We start from the raw sequence: 19,224 nt of genomic DNA, 5'->3' as shown, positions 1-19,224 counted from the left end.
TGATGGGCAACTGCGATGAGAGCCGTGATGTTCTGACAGCCGCCTGCGGCCAGCTGCTTGTTAATTTCCAAGCGCGGGCCACGTGTTCCTCGATGGCCCGGTGATTATTGTTTATTGATCACAGATCAGCACCAGCGCCACCCGGAGCCTCAGGAATACCCTGCCCAAAGGGTTCCCTCGCTGTGTCTGAATGACTTAGCTCCAGCCCAGGGAAGAGATGTTAACAGCTATGTTCCTTAGGAGCCCATATGTTTCCCCCGCCTTATCTCCTTCCCTCCCCCCACTCCCATAATTGGCTTTTACTGCAGATCAAACCTGATAGAAATACTTGTTTACCCGGACCTTGTGGTCTCAGACCTCCGCCCTGGGGAAAGGCGCGTGTGTGTTAACTGCAGTGTGTGCAAAAGGAGGCGAAAGCTTGTAAGACATGGGAGGCGGGGTACCCGAGTCTCAGCCTTCATAGCCTGATCCAGGGGGCTTCCTACCAGCGGGGTTAGTTTGAGATGAGATTTGCTTGGCGCTAAACGGTGGGGATTAGCCTGCGAGATCCCGGGCAGGGAAAGCTCCCTTTGCCCCTGGCCAGGCTGAGTGCCTGATAAGAGGTGGATTAGGAGAGTTAGACAGACCAATAGCGGCTGCCAGTGGGTGTATTTGTTATTCACATGGAAGAGACTTCGCGTCGTGCTCTGGAATCGCTGTCTCGTTCAGCACCAAGAACAGCTACAAGTGCAGCTCCTCGCGCGCCGGCATGCACTGAAATGGGGCTGAGAGCCACCGAGCCGGCTCCTTCCCAGCAGCTTCTTCCCGAGCCAGGGTAAGACCCGGGGGGGCGTGTGTGTGTGCGGGGAGCCAGAGCCCCCACTATGCTAAGAGCGCGAGGGCTGCAGCTATTTATCCGAGTGTTGGATGCATCAAGTTGGCCCGTTCTTGGAGTTTGGTGATTTGATTTACTGCGAGGGGGAGGGAATTAATCGGTGTATCCAAACGCAGGCTGGCGATTGGGGAGAGGAGAACAATGGTCCTTTGCTTAGATTCATTTCAGATGCCAAGAGGGGGCAACCCAGAGCTCAGCCCTCGCGGGTGAAAGGCAAAACAGTTGGGCTAAGAGAGCAGCACTGGGGTTTGAGCTCGAAGCGGTCCCTAAAAGTTTTTTTTCCGGGGTGTTTTTGGTGGGCGAGGAGGTACCCGGGCTGGTTTTGCTAGGCTGCTCTACAGTGTTCTGCAGCAGCATTGAAATAGCTCTCTGGCTACCTGTCCCGGTCTGAGCTCCGGCCCCTCCAGCTGACGTTACCGGGGAAGACAGCTGAGCTGCGGATCTTAGGGAAATTACCGAATGCTAGTTCCTAGCGGCAAGTTAGGGCGGCTTTGATCAATTCCCAGGACTTCTTCCACCGGTTCTCAGCAATACGGACATGTAACTATTTTTGATAGAATGGAGGCTCAAGGTATTTGTACCATTTTTTTTTGGTGGCGGAGAGGGGGAGGGGAGAAGGAGAGAGGGAAGTCAACAAATAAGCGTCAATGCAAGTTTTGTCCTAGTTAATATCTTCTGCTAGATAGTATCTGCTTGATTTGTGGGGCTTGAAATAGCCTGGGCTTTTATTGTCAATTTCCTCCTAAAACCAGCTCGAATTAAACTGCACGTTAAAAAGACAATGAGCAAAGAACTATCCCAGCAAGGACATTTGTAGCCCTGAATTTCAAGATCTCTCCCCTTCCTCCTTTAAATGCATCCGATTATAAACCACAAAGAGGGGCAGTTTTCCTTTATAAGCACGCGAGCTTTCCACCTCCTTATTGTTTCAGTTTCTGCGCGCTGGGCGGATAAAATTACATTAAGTATTTAACCTGTTTATTAAATGCGTAGTAATAAACACTGGGTGAGTGCAGGCAGCTGCTGCCACAAACTTCGATTCTAGCAGGGTGGGAATATCCAGTGCTGGGATACGTAGGATTCCCTTCTTTCCGTTATTTTCAGTAGCTTTTTTTTTCTTGTCTTTTTTTAAAGCAGCCTGATTGTGACCCCTTTCCCGAGCGTTAGGTAATTCGAACCCCAGGCACCACCAGAAAGGAGCCGGGCTAGCAATACTGAACCCAAATCCATCTGCTCAGCGAAACAGCGCGAAGATCCCTCGCAGCTTGTTCGAAACTGCTGAAAATGTATAATAGAACCCCACATGGCTGGCTACCACGTGCCGGCTTGTGACAATGAAACAGCCACCAAACTGCGCAAGATATGACAGATCCCCCGACAGCCAACACTAATTATTACTTCAATCCGGTTGCAAGTACCCGGCGGGGGGAGGGATAGATATCTGAAGGGGGCATGGTGTGTGTGTGCGGGGTGGGGGAGAATCCCTCTGCTCCCTTGATGTTTCGCACAATACTCAACCCAAAATAAGGCTGTTAATGGAGAAGAGTCTGCACTTTCCAAAGTAATCTCACCTCTGTTCGGGAAGTGTTAGCTCTCCCGCTGGGTGATGAGTCTTTTCACAGCATTGTGCATGTGTTTAATGTGAGAGTCATAAGTGTTTGCAAGGGCTGGGTGAATAACGCATAACCCTCCCCCCCCACCACCAATGAAAGTCGAATACCGATCCGAATTGCACGCAGACCCGGTACAGGATGGGCATTTGGCGTTGGAAAGCTTCTGACCTTTGGGACTGGGGATTCGTTAAAAGAATTTTTGTTTTTGTTCAATAATAACCTGTCCCATTAAAAGTGACCACTTAATTTAAGGAGAAAAAGAAATTGCCTGTAGCTGTGCATAGAGGCTGATGATCATGTATAACCAAATGGAAAGTTTGTTTATTTCACGTTAGATTTTTTTTTAATTAACTGTAATGAACAACAGGAGCATTTGGTTCTAATCTGGTCATTTGCATAACTACATCGCACACCACTATTTAGGTTCTAAGGAAGATTGGTGGGTAGTAAAACAGTTAAAATACTACAGCTGCTAATGATAATGAAAGACGCCAGGAATAGTGGGGATAGCTTAGCTTAGTGTTAATACAATTCCTCAATAACAGAAGCAAATTGGTATGGTAGATGTGAGTGTGGGAAGATAAAAATGGCTTAGTTAAGTAAAAGTAGAGAACAATAGAGGGCTCCCTGCTAAGAAGGTTCACATCCTAGATAATGGTTGATTTTTGTGTAGTTTAGCAGGAAAAATTGGTGAAATGCAGCTTATCCTATTTCACTGCTGAAATGATTACTGGACCTTTTCACTATGCAGTAGAGGACCCTTCCAGGTGGAACTAGTCTAAAAGATCCACTTAATGTTTAAGCAGTTTGAGATGCTGGGATGAAAAAGGCTACAGAAGTACAGAGTATAATTATTAATATAAAGGCAGCCAGGAAAGAAGAGGGAAAGGAAAGATCTGCCACAAAGAAAGCAAATGAGGATACTGAATTTTTCAACTGAGATATTGGATGTTCAAATTAAAGCTACTGATAGATAGCTTTGACTGTGTATTGGCACTTATACAGCCAGTAACCCAAGCTGATAATGACCTTGGCAGTATTAGGATGGTGATCTTTATGTTGGGATGAAATTATTCTTGAGCAATTTTGATGGTGTATTAGGCACAGGCAGATTTTCCTTTTAATATTAACTTTCCTGTGCCATCTAATTATTTTTCTTGGACAAATATGTTTCCCAGAGCTGTTGCAAAAAAAAAAAAATCCTATTCTGCACTTACATTTGAGTTCCCCACTGTCCCTGTTAGGATGTTCCAGGTCCTGGATGAAGCATGGAATCTTGGTCTAAACTACAGCTGATGGCCAGAGATTTGAACTCTGGTGAAGAAACTCCTTAGGCTGACCTGGAAAATTTCACTGCTCTTCTTCACCTGTTAGACCAGGGGTGAAAAATCAAGTCTGAAAGGTGTGAATATTGATAAAGTTTGTTCAGTTGTAAGATCAGTCAGGAACAGAGAGAAGTGCTTACTATGATTTTCCTTTGGAAGATTTATGTATTAGCGTTAAGCTTTTATTAGGCCCACACTTGGAGAGGATTTATTTTGACTTTTAAAGATAGCTTGTTTAAAAGATGGAGATTCACAGGGTAGGATGTGAAGGCAGAAATTCTGGTGGTACTTGAAGTTGACTTGAAAAGAGTCTGAAGTAGACTGATCTGAGACATTTCTCCCATGCCATATGATGAAAAAATAGTTCATGTGGACTGGATGCTGATGGTAACTTGCCTTGTTTTTTTATTGTGCAAAGGGTTCCCTCAGAAGGAAGAAGTGATAAAATCCTTACTCATAGGACTGAAGTAAATGGGACTACTATAAATAAGGAGTACTCCTTAGGGGTGCTAGAACATTTTGTATAGTGGGTGGCTGAGGGCCATTGAACCAAACTGTAAACCGTGTATATGATAGAAATCACTTGAACCTGGGGTGCAGCAGCACCCCCAGTTCCAGAACCTAAAGTACTCCTTCAAGTTAGCGTTTTAAGAGTCAGGACCTAAGACTTCCACAATCCACTTACACTGTAAACAAAAAGAATCAATCTGCTTTTATATGAAACTCAAATTGTTGTGTTCATCTGGCAACACCTTTATATGCTATATAGTCCTCTTCACATATTTTCTCATCACTGAATGTAGTGCAGTATAAGAGAAAATATTTCTCAGGAAAATATAAGTGTTTGCTTAAAAACTAGGAAGATAAGAGTCTGTTACTATAAATATCTTATTTTCATATTATAAAGAGGAAAGTCAAAAATACTTGCAAGATCCTCTCCTCAAAATTTTGAAATGGAAGATTTTTACATTTTCATTTTATGAAACCAAATCAATTTTTCATAAATCTGAACAATTTTGTGGTTATCACTTGAAAAGAAGATAAATTTGAGAAAAAATAGCCTCTCTTTTTCTCAAAAATATTCTTTTTTAAAAACAAAATTTTGATATGATTTTAATGAAAACCTTATCAACTCTTCAAAATGCTGTGAAAAGTGAAAGTAGGGAAATGTGAAATGGCCTTAAACATAATTGTCAATATTTTTTAATAGAAAAAACTTGCTCTTTTCACACAGCCCCAGTAAAGAGTCATGTCTGTTAAACTGTCTTATAGGACATTGAGATAAAGATCCATGAAACTAGCCGCTTCCAGGGTGCAGTGTTGTGTCAGAACAGGTAGGGACTAGCCTGCCTTATCCAGGCAGCACCGCGGATGGGACTTTTAATCGGTGGTGCTGACGAATCGAGCCATTAAAAGTCCCATCAGTGGTGCTGCCTGGATAAGGCAGGCTAGTCCCTACCTGTTCTGACACCACACTGCACCCCAGAAGCGGCCAGCAGCAAGTCCAGCTCCTAGGAGGGGGATCCACAGGGCTCCGTGTGCTGCTCCTGCCCAAGCACTGGCCAATGGGAGCTGGGTGGGCAGTGCCTGCAAGCAAGAGCCATGGGGAGCCGGTTGCATGCCTTCGCCTAGGAGCCAGACCTGCCACTGGCTGCTTCTGGGGTGCAGTATGGTCTGCAGTGCCAGGACAGGCAGGAAGCCTGCCTTAGCACCCCCACTGTGCCACTGACCGGGAGCTGCCCGAGGTAATCCTGTGCCCCAATCCCATGCCACAATCCCCTGCCACAACCTTTAGCCCCCCCAAACCAGGAGCCCCTTCCTGCATCCCAAGCCCCTCATCCCCAGCCCCACCCCAGAGCCTGCACACCCAGCCCCAAACCCTGACCCCTCCTGCACCCCAACTCTCTGCCCCAGCCCTGAGCCCCCCCTAATCCAGACAACCCTCCTGCACTCCATGCCCCTCATTCCCAGCCCCACCCTGCAGCCCTCACCCCTGCAGCCCAACTCTCTGCCCCAACTCTGAACCCCTCCCACACTCCAAACCCCTTATCCTCAGCTCTGTTGGGTCATGGGCATCAAAAATTTTCTTCAACTGGGTCAGCAGGAAAAAAGTTTGAAAATCACTGAACTAGAGGAAACATATTTCCCTATTTGTAATGCATAGAGTGCTACTTGAAATCACAGTGTGGGCGTATGTGATTTTAAGAATATTTTTTGTGGGAGGATCTCGTCACGATATTTGTATTCATTTTAGTTGACACTACTGTAAATTAAAGGTCACTCTTTCATTAGTTTTGTTACCAAAATAAAGCCACTGCCTAACCCATTTCACTATTTATCATTTCAGCTTATTATTTAGAGTTCTTTATATTAATGAACTCCAGTAACGGGACTGACTAATGTAGAAGTAATGCGTTTGTGATCAGAATAATGAACAGTCCTATTACATAATGCACATGTGCATACACTGTAATTGCAGTATTCATGAGACCTTGCTTAGTGCAACATTGAACTCCAGTTTGTACTGAGCCTGAAGCTTCTATAGCCATGCTTTACCAAACAAGAAATAGTAATATTCTTAAAGATCTGCGTGATTGCTGAAGGAAGTACTTTCAGAAGTTAAACATTATCCTAGTTCCATGATAAAAGCTTCCAACTCCCCCATCCACCCTAACGCCACCTTTTTATATATTAAAATGAATGTACATGATAATCTATGGACATTTGTACTGTAAAATTTGCTTTAAGAAGGACTTAAATTCAGTTACTACCAGATACAATTTTAAGGCAATTAAGAGCAAGCAACCTGTGATCTTTTATGTTGACTTGAAGTGAAGCTCTGTGATGCACTTCCTCTTGAATCTATATGTTCAGTGCTGAGGAGATGTGTACATTTCTTCTCTGAAGTTATTTCCCAGTGAGCACTGACTACCACTATGAAAAACCTGGTAAATTGGGAACATATTTGGATTAATCCAGATTTATGATCAGTCAGAAAGGGATTATATTGTACTTTGAATGGGAAACTCTGAAAATGAAACACAATTGTCTGGATTTGTAGCACTGAAGGTCAGTATTTTTCATATAACTAAAAATCATTGATAAAAATGAAAGTTGTATTTAAATTCATTTCTACTTAGCTACACAGGCTCACAGCAACATAGTTGTAAAACTTAATCAATATAGCCAAAGCAATGTGATACAAATAAATTAGGCAATATAATGAAAGCTTTGATTTCTTAGAAGACATACAATAAGACTAAACCTATTAAAATTTAAAATTAATACTTTATAAAGAATTACCCTTCCATTTTATAGGCAAGTTATGGCCATTAACATGAAATACACACTTCTTTTTGCAAATTAACAATATCTAATGATAGAATGCATGATGACTAATCAAGTATTTTGTAATATTGCAAAATGCTTATTATGAGATTTCTTTAACCTTCTAATTATTCTAAACTTACTCATCCTAGATAAGTTACTGGGCCCACTTGTACTCCAAAAAATCCTTTAGAAGTCAAGCCCACTGTGTTTGACCTACCACTGTACATGTGTACAAGGATTGATACCTATTTTTAACGCTTCAATTTCTGAGTAGAATATTCTTCATTAGAAATGGACTTTGGTCTAACCATGCAGCCAAATGGCACATGGAAAAAAAGCAGCAGTTTTCTTATCAATATTCTGAGACATTTTAAATTCTCTACTCTTGCCTCCAAAATTTCAGCATATTGTTAAATATGAGCTGTTTAAAATTTTGTTAATTCAAAGAACTGATTCTGAAATCCTTGAAAAGTGGTGCTAGTATGTCTATTCTAAAGACTTGGCTGTTCATAATGAACAGGGGATCAGTAAAGAAGTATCTCTGTAGATTACTTTAGATCATGTAGAGACGCACTTGTCTCTGGATGCTTAAGATGATCAATTCTGATTGGTAAATGGTTCTCTTGTACTCATCAATATATTTTGAGCCAATTTCTGCCTTCGGTTACTCTGATGTAAATCAGGATCAACTCAACTGAATCCAATGTAGATTTGTACTTGGGTAACAGAGCAAGTTTTGTCCTATCGTCTTTAAAGCTGAAAGTAAACTCATTGGGCTAAAGCCTGCACTCATTTATATTTTGTATATTTAGAGAGAGGCCAATGAGATGATGTCAATCGGCACAGATTTTGATCCATTGAGATTCAATCCCCAAGTAAATTCAAATAAACTAAATATTTAGAGGCATTGGAAGTTTTATGCTTCATGCTCTTCCGCACTTTAATATTCCCAATGGCAGTGCTTTTATTCACACCAATTATACAGGGTTCAATTTCAAGTCTTTGTTTTGTTACTGGATCTTGGTGAGCTACTTCTATGTAGATGACACTCCACAACCAATCTTTTTCACAGGCCTTCAAACATCCATTATTTTAGAATTCTTCTGTAGCTTCTGTGATTTGAGTAAAATTTGTTCTGAGAAAATTGAGGAACAAAATAATATTTAGTGGAAGATGATCAGTTTAAGGGATTATAGAATCACATTTTTATTTATATTATAGCAAGTCATATTAAGACAGGGGGCTTAACCCCTCCCCCCAAAATATGGTATCCTTGGTACTTGTAACAAAATGCATTTGGAGTTAGACTTTTTAAAATACTGGTGCTAATTAGGCAATTTAAATGTCTAAAGAACTAACACAGTCAAGTTAACAAAGTTAGTTACTGGTGCTTAGATACCAAGCTAATAGGTACCTTAGAAATATTTAAGAAAATATCACTCTAATTTTTAGATACAGGGTGAATTCCTGGCCCCTTTCAAATCAATGGGAGTTTTTTAATTGGTGTTAGTGAAGCAAGGATTTCATTCCAATTTTGCACACTCAAACTGCAAGCACAAAATGGAGGCCCTGTTAATGTTGGGCCTCAAATTAAGTAAAATATAACTGAAAATATATACCTTCTCTGGTAAAATATATTGTGAAACTTTTTCTTGGGAACTCTATTATTTTCCCATGAACTATATTCAGAGTTTGAAATCATGATTGTTTATGGAGCACTATAGACGTACATGGAACTGAACAGAAAATGAGTTGTGCCAGAGAAGTAACACTGTTACTATCAAGTGCTTCAAAAATTCAAGTGTATGCTTAACTTTATGCACATTAGTAGGCTGCTGAATTCAATGAGACTAGTAAGTGTAAATCTTTGCAGGGGAAGAGCCTTAGACTGTAATAGGATGGATGGGTCCAATACAATATATTATGAGATTTAATATATTGCAGAACAAAACCCAAAGTCTTTGTATCTAAATGCTCCATGCAGTGCAATTGTAAATAAAAATTACTGATCTGACTGAGCATCAAGCTAGGCTTTGTTACCTCAGTGTTGCTTCTGCTTTGCTGGTATCATTAATCTCTCAGCTTTTAGTACAGTGCAACCAGGTGTTCAACTTCACAGTGGGCCAAGAATTAGTCCCTTACATAACGTGGAAAGTAAAACCTATGCAATGTAACTCATATTCCAAAGTAAATACTGTTGACAAGTGCAAAACTGCTGAACTGAATAATATTTTTCACTGATTTTTCAGGAGTACCTCAGCTGCAGGGCAAAATGCAAGGACATGAGTCGCTGACTTCCTCCCAGCATCAGAGCCATAGATATTAATCTATATTTCAACATCAGTCTACAATAGCTGAAAACACCTCACCACAAAACAAATTAACCCATGGTACTGATGGGTGTTTTTTGTAAAACATATTTTAAGAACTTTTGTTGAGATCTATTTTCTACTTGTGGCACAATTCTATATTGTTACTTATTGGGCACTGATGGTAGCTTTCAGAAGGTGCTGCTTCAAATGGTCCATCTCCTCTTTTAGCAAGAAGGAACTTTGGGTCTTGGATAGCAACAACATCTTCAGGAAAAATGCTATACGAAGGAAAGCAGCTCATCTCCTGCCATTGTTTCTTCCTATTAACAGCCAAATTCTACTGGATACTCAGTACGATGCAAAGAACTCATGGCCAGGAATATGCCCACTCTATTCGACTGGATGGGGACATCATCTTGGGAGGACTGTTCCCTGTCCATGCAAAAGGAGATAGAGGGGTTCCGTGTGGGGAGCTGAAGAAGGAGAAGGGGATCCACAGACTAGAGGCAATGCTATATGCAATAGATCAGATCAATAAGGATCCCGATCTTCTTGCCAATATCACTTTAGGTGTCCGGATCCTAGATACTTGTTCCAGGGACACTTATGCATTGGAGCAGTCCTTAACATTCGTACAAGCTTTGATAGAGAAAGATGGTTCAGATGTGAAATGTGCTAATGGAGACCCGCCTATTTTCACTAAGCCAGACAAGATATCAGGTGTAATAGGTGCTGCTGCAAGTTCTGTATCCATCATGGTTGCTAATATTTTAAGACTTTTTAAGGTAGGTAAAGTTTTCTATTCTTCATTTAAATAACAACCATTATGATAATACGTAATATGACTGTGGTATTTCCATTTTCATAAATAAAGGGCCAAAATCAGAAGTTTTTGCCTAGTTATTTCTCCAACAAAACATTGAGCAATGATAGAAGGCACTATTCTTCAAGATGTGGAGTGCCTCTTGCGAAGTGCTAAGCACCTTCCACTCTCGCTGGCTACACTAGGCATTGTGAGTTCTCAGCATCTTGCAGGGATCATTCAGTACATCAGCCCTGGGCAAACACTGTGGGATTTCACTCAAACTGTGTACTTGTTAATATTATGACTGCTCTACTGTTTAGTCCAGGGGACAGATTACATGTATAGTGCCACTGACTGCAACAGAGCAAAAGAGAATTCTCATGTGTGTAAGATGCTCAGGATATGACCCAGAGTTGTCAGTGTTTGCTTCATAACTTAATATTTTCAAGGGTCTAGAACTCAGTAGTTAAATTTCATCATAGGGAAACTTTTTCTTAGAAGGGAAAATTCTGCCAGGAGTTACATCTCTATATAGAGTCTCATCTAATCTGCTAGGAGTTAGGAACATTATTAAATATAAGATCTTTCTAAAAGAAAGCAGAGAGTTGTCCTTTTAAGAATTTTTTCTGTCCTAGGGTGAGTATCTGGCAAGTAACTAGACCGTAAATCAGGCTAATCATGCTGGATATTTTGACAACAAAAATTCTAAGGGTATGAAGTTTTATAAATTGGCTATAACATCTGTATTATTTTACCATCAGATCTGAGAGCTGAAAGGCGTAACAGGGACTCCCTGGGATACTTTCACAGACTAGTGTTTTGTATTGGATGTGTACCTGCTCCACATTGGGACAAATGGATCCTCATCTAGGAAGTGTTTTGACCAAAAAAAGGGACAATTGTAGTATGTTGCCCCGCTAGCTGAGAACTCACTGTTGAAAGCCTGGGATAAATGTTAGGCCAGTTCACTTGAAATATTTACTCATCATCTTCAGCTGTGGTGCAGTTACTGTAAATGTTGCATACCTGTATCTGCAAACATGTATTTGTTAAAGTAAAGGTTTCAATTGAAACAAGCAGATGCAGTCAAGAATGTAAGATAGACTTGGCATATACTCTTGAGTACTTTAGTTCCACAGTTTTTTGGGGAGCAGTTTGAGACAGATATATTCACATCCTCATATATCATGCTATTTAAAGTAATATCATACAGTTTATTAAAATCTACTGTGCTAAAAATTCCAAATGGAAGAAGCATCTCTTGGCGCAAACATACTTATATATAAAAATGAGGTATGCACTATGGCCTGATTCAGAAAAGCACTTAAAGTGATTAAGGACTGAAGTTTTATTGACATATTTTATTGACATTTAACGTGTGCTTAAAGTTAATAGTGAATAGATGTCAGATTTCTTACATGTTTAAGCATGTGCTGAAGTGCCTTGCTGAATTAGGGACTGTGCCTTTTAGCTTCAATGAGATATGTCACATGCTAATGATAATGTGACCCCCTTTTCACATGAGGCCTATTCTGAAGTCCACTGATGTTATCAGCTTGTGAAATTTCACAGCTGTTGGATGGACATCATGAGTCCAATTTTTGTTTAACTAGTTACAGACTATACTTTCCAGATTCCTCCTTGGTTTAACTCCCCTGACTTAAATTGAATTACACCATGGATGAATTTGACTCAGAAAGTCTGAAAATATAACAGGCTATACATTATGCATGCAAAATGAGCCTGCTTCCATGATTTCAAAGGGTTTGGGTCAGGCCCAATATGCAAAGAGGGTACATATCTTCACCTAATGGGATACAATAACCTTTCTAGAAATATTTTCAATTTGGTCTTAGTGAAAAAAGGAGGTTAAATATAAAAATAACATGAAAGTTATACTCGGGCCAGATTCACTCTTTCTTTGCACCTTGTGGTATTATTTACGTTTGTGCACAGTTGTTGTAAAATGCTACTATTCTGATGTGATACCATTATGCACTCACTCCTCACATGTATAAATGACTACGCAAAGCTGCAAGACAATAGACCATCAGGCCCATGATATCTTACTTTGACAAGCACCCCCAAAACATTACAAGTAGTAGTTTGTCAATAAACTGATTATGACTGAAAAATAAAATCTGTTGGAATGAGGAGAGAATGACATGTTGGCCATATGTTTTAATGTTCTTTATTTTTTGTCACTGCTAATCTTTTTTCTGTATTTAATTCTGTTCTTCAGTACTAGATCTGACCCACTTTGCATATTTCCAAGACAATCAAATAAAAGGTTTAAATATAAATCTATCCATAGGAGGACCAGGTAATTTCTCTAAATGGGAAAATATGTTTGTAATAAACTAGTGATTTGATTTGCATGTCTAGTCAAATGAAGTGTAGCGAAGCATTGTCTCTTCTCTTGAAATCTTAGTCTCTCCCGTAAATTTCACAAGGTGATATTTTTTCCATTCAGACTAGTTACCATTTTTGGCAGATCACTTCAGTCCAAGAGTTGTGTTGGCTTACTATTCTTTGTCTTCAGTGTGCTTTATTATGTTCTACGGTATAAACAGTTGAAAGGTGAGACTGCCACATCTACTTTTGTCAATTTGGATGGATGGATGAATGAATTCTAATCAATAAACTCAGTTGGAAGTGATTGGTCAGCTAACATTTAATTTTAAATTCTGCTTGATGGTAAACAGATAATGGTAAATTGAACACTAGATGCTTCCAGTACACACAGTGGTTGTAGCTTCTGTCTGAAACTGTTCCATTGCCTGTTAATATTCACGCTAATTCCTTCCATTAAAACATCTTATCTCATTTCCTTAAGACGTGGTGCCCATTGAAACCCATATAAACCCACTGAATTCAGTGGTGCAGGAACAGGCACTTGCGTACTATCGAGACTGTTGAGCTCAAATGTTTACTCCGCAGTTATATAGCCCTACAGCCAGCTGACCTGGACCAGTGTGGCTGTGCCACAGGTCTTTTATCACAACATAGACGTACCCAGAGTGTCACAGGCTCTGGGGCTATAAAATTGCAGTGTAGACATTCAGGCTCAGGCTGGAGCGTGGCCCTGGGGCCCTTCCCACACTTGAGTACCTTTCCTAGACCCAAAGAAGAGCTCCATGTAGCTTGAAAGTGTGTCTTTCTCTCACCAACAGAAGCTGGTCCAATAAAAGATACTACCTCACCCACCTTGTCCCTCTAATATCCTGGGACCAACATGGCTACAACAATTTGCCTACTATAACTCTTTTGAAAACTATTATCTTCCTTGTTATTTATTAATTTTGCTGCATGTTTGTTGAAAAAATCATAAGAAAGGAAGGAATTTGAGTAGAATTTAGGGTGACCAGCTAGCAAGTCTGAAAAATCAGGATGGGGGTGGGGGATAATCCTATATAAGACAAAGGCCTGAATATCAGGACTGGCCCTATAAAATTGGGACATCTGGTCACCCTAGTAGAACTTGAATGTCTTCTTGAGGCACTCTGAAGCTGGAGTAGAATATGTTTTCAATCGTTTTAAGGGGGATTTCTTTCTGTCCTTTCTTCTGGCTTTACACTTCAGCTGAGAAGCAGCCTGTGCACTGGAGACTTGTTAAGTCTGTGTTGTAGGCAACGGGTTGATCTCAGGCCACAGGTCACTATGAAAATTTGAGAGCATGAGACTTGCACCGGTCAAATTATTTGCTAACTGTGAAAGTCAAGTTACACAAACGAGATTTTAAAATCTTCTATATTGATAACAGCCTTTTATTCTTTTGAGTTATGCCTGGTTGAATTCCTGTCTTTACCGGTAATAATCACACTAGCTGTTGAATGTATCTCTTTTTAATTGATGCCCTTCTTGAAGTGGTTAACCTATTAAATAATGCATAGCTCTGAAGTAATGGTCACTTTAATGCTTTTCTTAATGCAGTGTCACCTAGATTACCACTTCCACTCTTTGTTACTATTGAAGACAGTGTAGTAGACTGATTTAAGAAACTAAGCCTTGTAAGACATGTATTAGCTGTGAATTGAGAGCAGCAAGAAGGAAAAAAACCTGTGAATTGTATCAGATGCCAGTAATTTGTCTTCTGAAGCCATGACAGCTAACTCCTGATTTCCATTATGCAATAAGATTGCAAATAACGTTCCGCTGCAGACTTAATCAATATAGCGTCACATGGCACCCCTCTGGGGAAAGCTCCTATTTACTCATTTAATTGATGTAACACAGTTGCTGGTGAAAGGAGGAGACATCTCTCTTACATTTAATTATAGACCCTGCACAAGTGCCCTTAATGTACAAATTACATAGGATGATTTTTAATGTTTGCACTTTGGACTGGACTCAAAAGGTCTGATTCTGCGACCCTTACATGAGTAGCCCCATTGACATAAGTGGGACAACTTGCTTGATTAAAGGCTTCAGGATCAGACCCAATTTCGGTGCCATTTTAGGAAATATTCCCAGTGATTTTATACAAGCAGAATAGAAACATAATAATTATTATTATTTACCATTAATATAACACCATAGGGGTTCACGATACTTTACAGGAAGATGTGGGGCTAGATTCTCAGCTGGTGAAAATCAACATAGCTTCAGAGCTGAGCATAAGCTGAGCATAAGGCCCATAGTCCTTGTCCCTTGTGCTCTAGATAAGAAATTAGTGCTCATAAATGTCGCTACATATGGGGCCAGATGCTCAGCTGATGAAATCTATGTAGCTTTATTAAAGTCAGTGATTACCACCATACAAATCTGTGTTCCACATTATTTTCAAGATACATGTTATTCACCCATATTCCAACCATAACAGTTCTATTTAACAGCTTGAACCTGTAATCTGAAGTCCAATATTACTTTAATGTGCACTCTGGAGCTACTACATGCAAGGTTTGCATACTTTGCTAGATCTGCATGTGCAATTTATCAAGTGGAAATCTGTGATTAAATTATGGGCCATATATTAGATAGTCCAAGTATGAATATATGTATAAAGTGGTTACAAAAAGATTCTGAACAGTAGCTGGGGTTTTTATGCTGCTGTTGCTCAATTTAAAAAAAATATTGATTCAACAACATAAAACACACGGGTCGATAAGCCTAGCTGATAATCTGGTTGGCAACATAAACTGATTGATATTCATAGGGTCCTTCTGTCTCAGTTCCTTTGCAAGAAGCAAGCAAATTGGGGACCAAAGAGAGAGGCCCTTATCCTCGGCCAGTTTCCTGACAAATTAGCCAAGCTACAGTTCTGTTTTTTTATGTTTGTATATCTCCACCAATATCATATGGAGGTGTTTTTTTTCTTTTTCTTTTCTGCCAGCTGTTAGACTGGGTGTTAGATCCCAGCTGTGGCAATGAGGTTGCTTGTTCTTACACTCTATACTAATCAAGGTGCTTGGTGCAAACTTTGTCTTGTCTTTATCTTTGTAGGAAGGGAAGGGAGAGGATGTGAAAGATTATGGTTAGAAACATAGGGTACATTTACACTTTAAGCTGAGGTGTGTGATTTCCAGACCAAGGAGCCATTCTTGTGCCAGTTTGCTGAGAGCTACTAGGAATATGTCTTCTCAAGCTGCAAATCATACCCTCAGCTTAAAGTGTAGACATACCCATAGATTCAAATGCCAAAAAGGGTCACTGATCGAGTCTGACCTCCTATATATCACAGACCACAAAACTTCCCCCAAATAACTCCTGTTTGAACAAGAGCTTAACTTTTAGAAAAATATCCAATCTCGATTTAAAAATTGCCAGTGATGGAGAATCCATCAGGACCCTGGCAAATTGTTCCAATGGTTCACTACCCTCACTGTTAAAAATGTGTGTCGTTATTTCAAGCCCAAATTTATCAAGCTTCAACTTCCAACTGTTGCATGCTTGACTTTAATAACAATGCAAGATGTCAAAAATAACAGGCTCAGATGGAATTATTAATCGAAGATTAATAGAGCACTACACAGGACACAGAAAGAAAACATACGTCACCACCTTCTGTGAATGATGAAAGGATGGCATTCTGTTCCTTCCCTCTGTAACTGGAGGAATTCTGTCAGTGATCATTCCCAATCTCCCTCTCCAAACCTCTTTCCTTTTATAGGGTGTGAGGCAAAGAAATTCCTGTTGGAGAAAAAAAATACTTTCCCATAATAGATACTGTTTTGAGAATCTCAGTTCAGCTAATTATTAATGGAATTTCTTTTGTGATATCTTATCTTATGTGATTGATAGGCTAAAGGACTTCCAATTCCATTAGTATTCAAAACACCTGTTGTGCTAAGACATCCTAGCATCTTCCAATGGGTCATTACTTCATAAATCACAGAAAACATCAGTGGTAATAAATATCCTTTATCAATTACAAAACATAATTCCTGCAATATACTTTTGTAGGTCCCTTCATTAGTTTTGAGGGGCTCTTTCCCTGGATGTCTGGACTCTCACAGACTCAGAGGTGCAGGGGATATTTAGGTGCAGCCCAGTACTTAATTACATGTATTCCTGAGCATTTTCATGTCCTAAATTCAGTTTAAGGACAGCACTTTTCAGCTTCATACATTCAGGGGACTAAATTTATAGATATACAACATAAAAAGGATTTTGGTTAATATATACAAGAATTCTGAGAGCTTAACATATAAAATGTTAGTATTTATTAACATAACCTTTGGATCTTATCCTACCTTCATTTGCGAGATTAAAGCCTATTATTGAATATTTTTCCCCACGTAAGTACTTACAGAATGTGATCAAGTCACCCCTTAACCATCTTTATTATGTAAATATAGTGATAGACCCAAAAAGCACAATCTAAGGCATGTTTTCTAATTCTTTAATCATTCTCTTAGCTCTTCTCTGAACTTTCTCCAATATATCAACATCCTTTTTAGCCCAGGGTTAATTGATATCTATTTATTCTTTTTCAGTTCCTGAAATTGGCTGGGGATTTCACAGTACAAATAGGACATGGGGTGAGATTCTAAACTGCACCTTTGAGAACTCACAGCCCAGGGGGAGGTAGGTCTAAATGGATTTAAGTCACCTATGCACCCTCCGGATTGTAGGCTACTCTGGCTTTTTTACTCAATATAAAAAGTTTGGAGTGGTGGCAAAGATCTCACCCATGGCTCTTGTCCCAAAGAGCTTCAAAGTGGGATAACGAACATTAGAGAGGATTTTTTTTGTTGGTGGGGAGAAGAAGGGTGGATTACAACACTATGATGTCATGGCTCCTGAGTAAAGACTAGGGCACAGTGTGCATTTATTTTTTATTCCAAGGTTTAGGGTTTCTGGTGGTAAGGGTAGGTCTTATTACTGTCTACAGGTATAAGGCAGGCACTTCTGCCTTATAGCATAGCATCCCTTATTCTTCCAACAGATTAAGTGTGGGTTCTGCATCTGTTGAGCATTTCTAATGTGGGGTACCTAGGTGTCAACTCAATTTTTATATTGAAAACAAATTTGCACAGAGTTTGAAAACTTTACCAGACAGAGGTAAGGAAATGCAAAAGGCGAGATTAGGGAATCTACCAGTGAGGGAATCTCCCCTATCATCCACAGCTGCTAAGTAAGGAAGGGTATTGGACTTTCTCTGTGGCTGCTGTCCAGCATCCTGCATGGTGGCTCCAGCTCCCATAGCAACTTCTGGCTGGGCAGTATTGAAAACACTTGAAGCTCCATTTCATTCTTGCATCTGTAAAACAGAAAGAGCTTTCTGTTCCTTCTCCCATCTCCAGATTCTTCTGACTGTCATGAAGACAGGATCTTCAATAGCCTATCCCTCCCCCACAGCCTCCTCGCTGCTGAGAGGTGCTGTATCACTCCATCTCCGGGCAAGCTGTAGGGAACTTATATAACATTGTGAACCTTGAAGAACTTGTCAGCCTGGCTGTTTTCATGTGTTACTTACACACAAAGGGCCGAATCCTGTGCCTGGTTTCCATGGTAATGAGTTTGATAGCTCCATATGGCTGTGTAAACTGATGCTGGGGATGTTCTGTTTGTGAACACAATAGGGAAAGGAGACAACCTGCAGTGGTAGACAAGGACGTGCTCAAGGCAATAGAGTAAATGAGCTGCGCAGCTACCTACTCCTAGGGATTCCAGTGCAGATGTTCCTCAGCTGAGGCTGCCACCAGAGCTGCTGCAGCTCTAAAATTACATTTTTTGCAGCTCCCATGCATGATGGCTGTGGAAACTGGGGAGATGGGATGAGATCAGGGTCCATTGTTTTGGTAGGTCAAAGGTCACTAGTTCCCGTGGTGAATGGGAGGAGATATTTTTGGGCACATTGTTTCTTCCAGGCCAAAATCTCCATTTCTCAGCTGTCTGCCATGGAGGCTTCTATGCAGTCTATAAAGACCATTTAGTGTCTGTCTCTCTCCTGGGCTGATTGCCAGTTAGCATATCACATTGATATATGCCATCATGTGCCAGCAATGCCCTCTGCCATATACATTGGCCAAACCGGACAATCTCTAAGCAAAAGAATAAATGGACACAAATCTGACATCTGGAATCATAACATTCAAAAACCAGTGGAAGAACACTTCAACCTCTCTGACCACTCAGTGACAGACTTAAAGGTGGCAATTTTGCAACAAAAAAACTTCAAAAACAGACTCCAAAGAGAGACTGCTGAACTTGAATTAATATGCAAATTAGATACAGTTAACTTAGGTTTGAACAGACTGGGAATGGTTGGGTCATTACACTAATTGAATCTATTTCCCCATGCTAAAATATTCTCCTCACACCTTCTATGGGTCATCTCGATTATCACTTCAAAGGTTTTTTTCTCTCTCCTGCTGATGATAGCTCATCTCAATTGATTGGCCTCTTACAGTTGGTATGGCTACTCCCACCTTTTCATGTTCTCTGTATGTATAAATATCTTCTTTCTGTGTGTTCCATTCTATGCATCCGATGAAGTGGGTTTTAGCCCATGAAAGCTTGT

At 40.3% G+C, this 19,224-nt stretch overlaps 1 protein-coding gene across 3 annotated transcripts in view; it reads left to right on the top strand.

The window, feature by feature from the left end:
• Window positions 1–1,336: 1,336 nt before the first annotated feature.
• Window positions 1,337–19,224, top strand: part of GRM8 (glutamate metabotropic receptor 8) — a 534,221-nt gene continuing 516,333 nt past the window's right edge. For 2 of the 3 annotated variants that reach the window (XM_030549179.1, XM_030549177.1), the window contains exons 1-2: window positions 1,337–1,445; window positions 9,392–10,239. In XM_030549179.1, the coding sequence (XP_030405039.1) occupies window positions 9,730–10,239 (510 nt within the window). In that variant the 5' untranslated portion in view covers window positions 1,337–1,445; window positions 9,392–9,729. Of the gene's footprint in view, window positions 1,446–3,843; window positions 3,890–9,391; window positions 10,240–19,224 lie in introns of those variants that run through there. The other variant, XM_030549178.1, reaches the window with a different exon arrangement.

This window comes from Gopherus evgoodei, chromosome 1, assembly GCF_007399415.2.
Source record: "Gopherus evgoodei ecotype Sinaloan lineage chromosome 1, rGopEvg1_v1.p, whole genome shotgun sequence".
NCBI lineage: Eukaryota > Metazoa > Chordata > Testudines > Testudinidae > Gopherus > Gopherus evgoodei.
The sequence above is the reverse complement of the archived record's forward strand: the minus strand, read 5'-3'. Positions and strand labels throughout refer to the sequence as shown.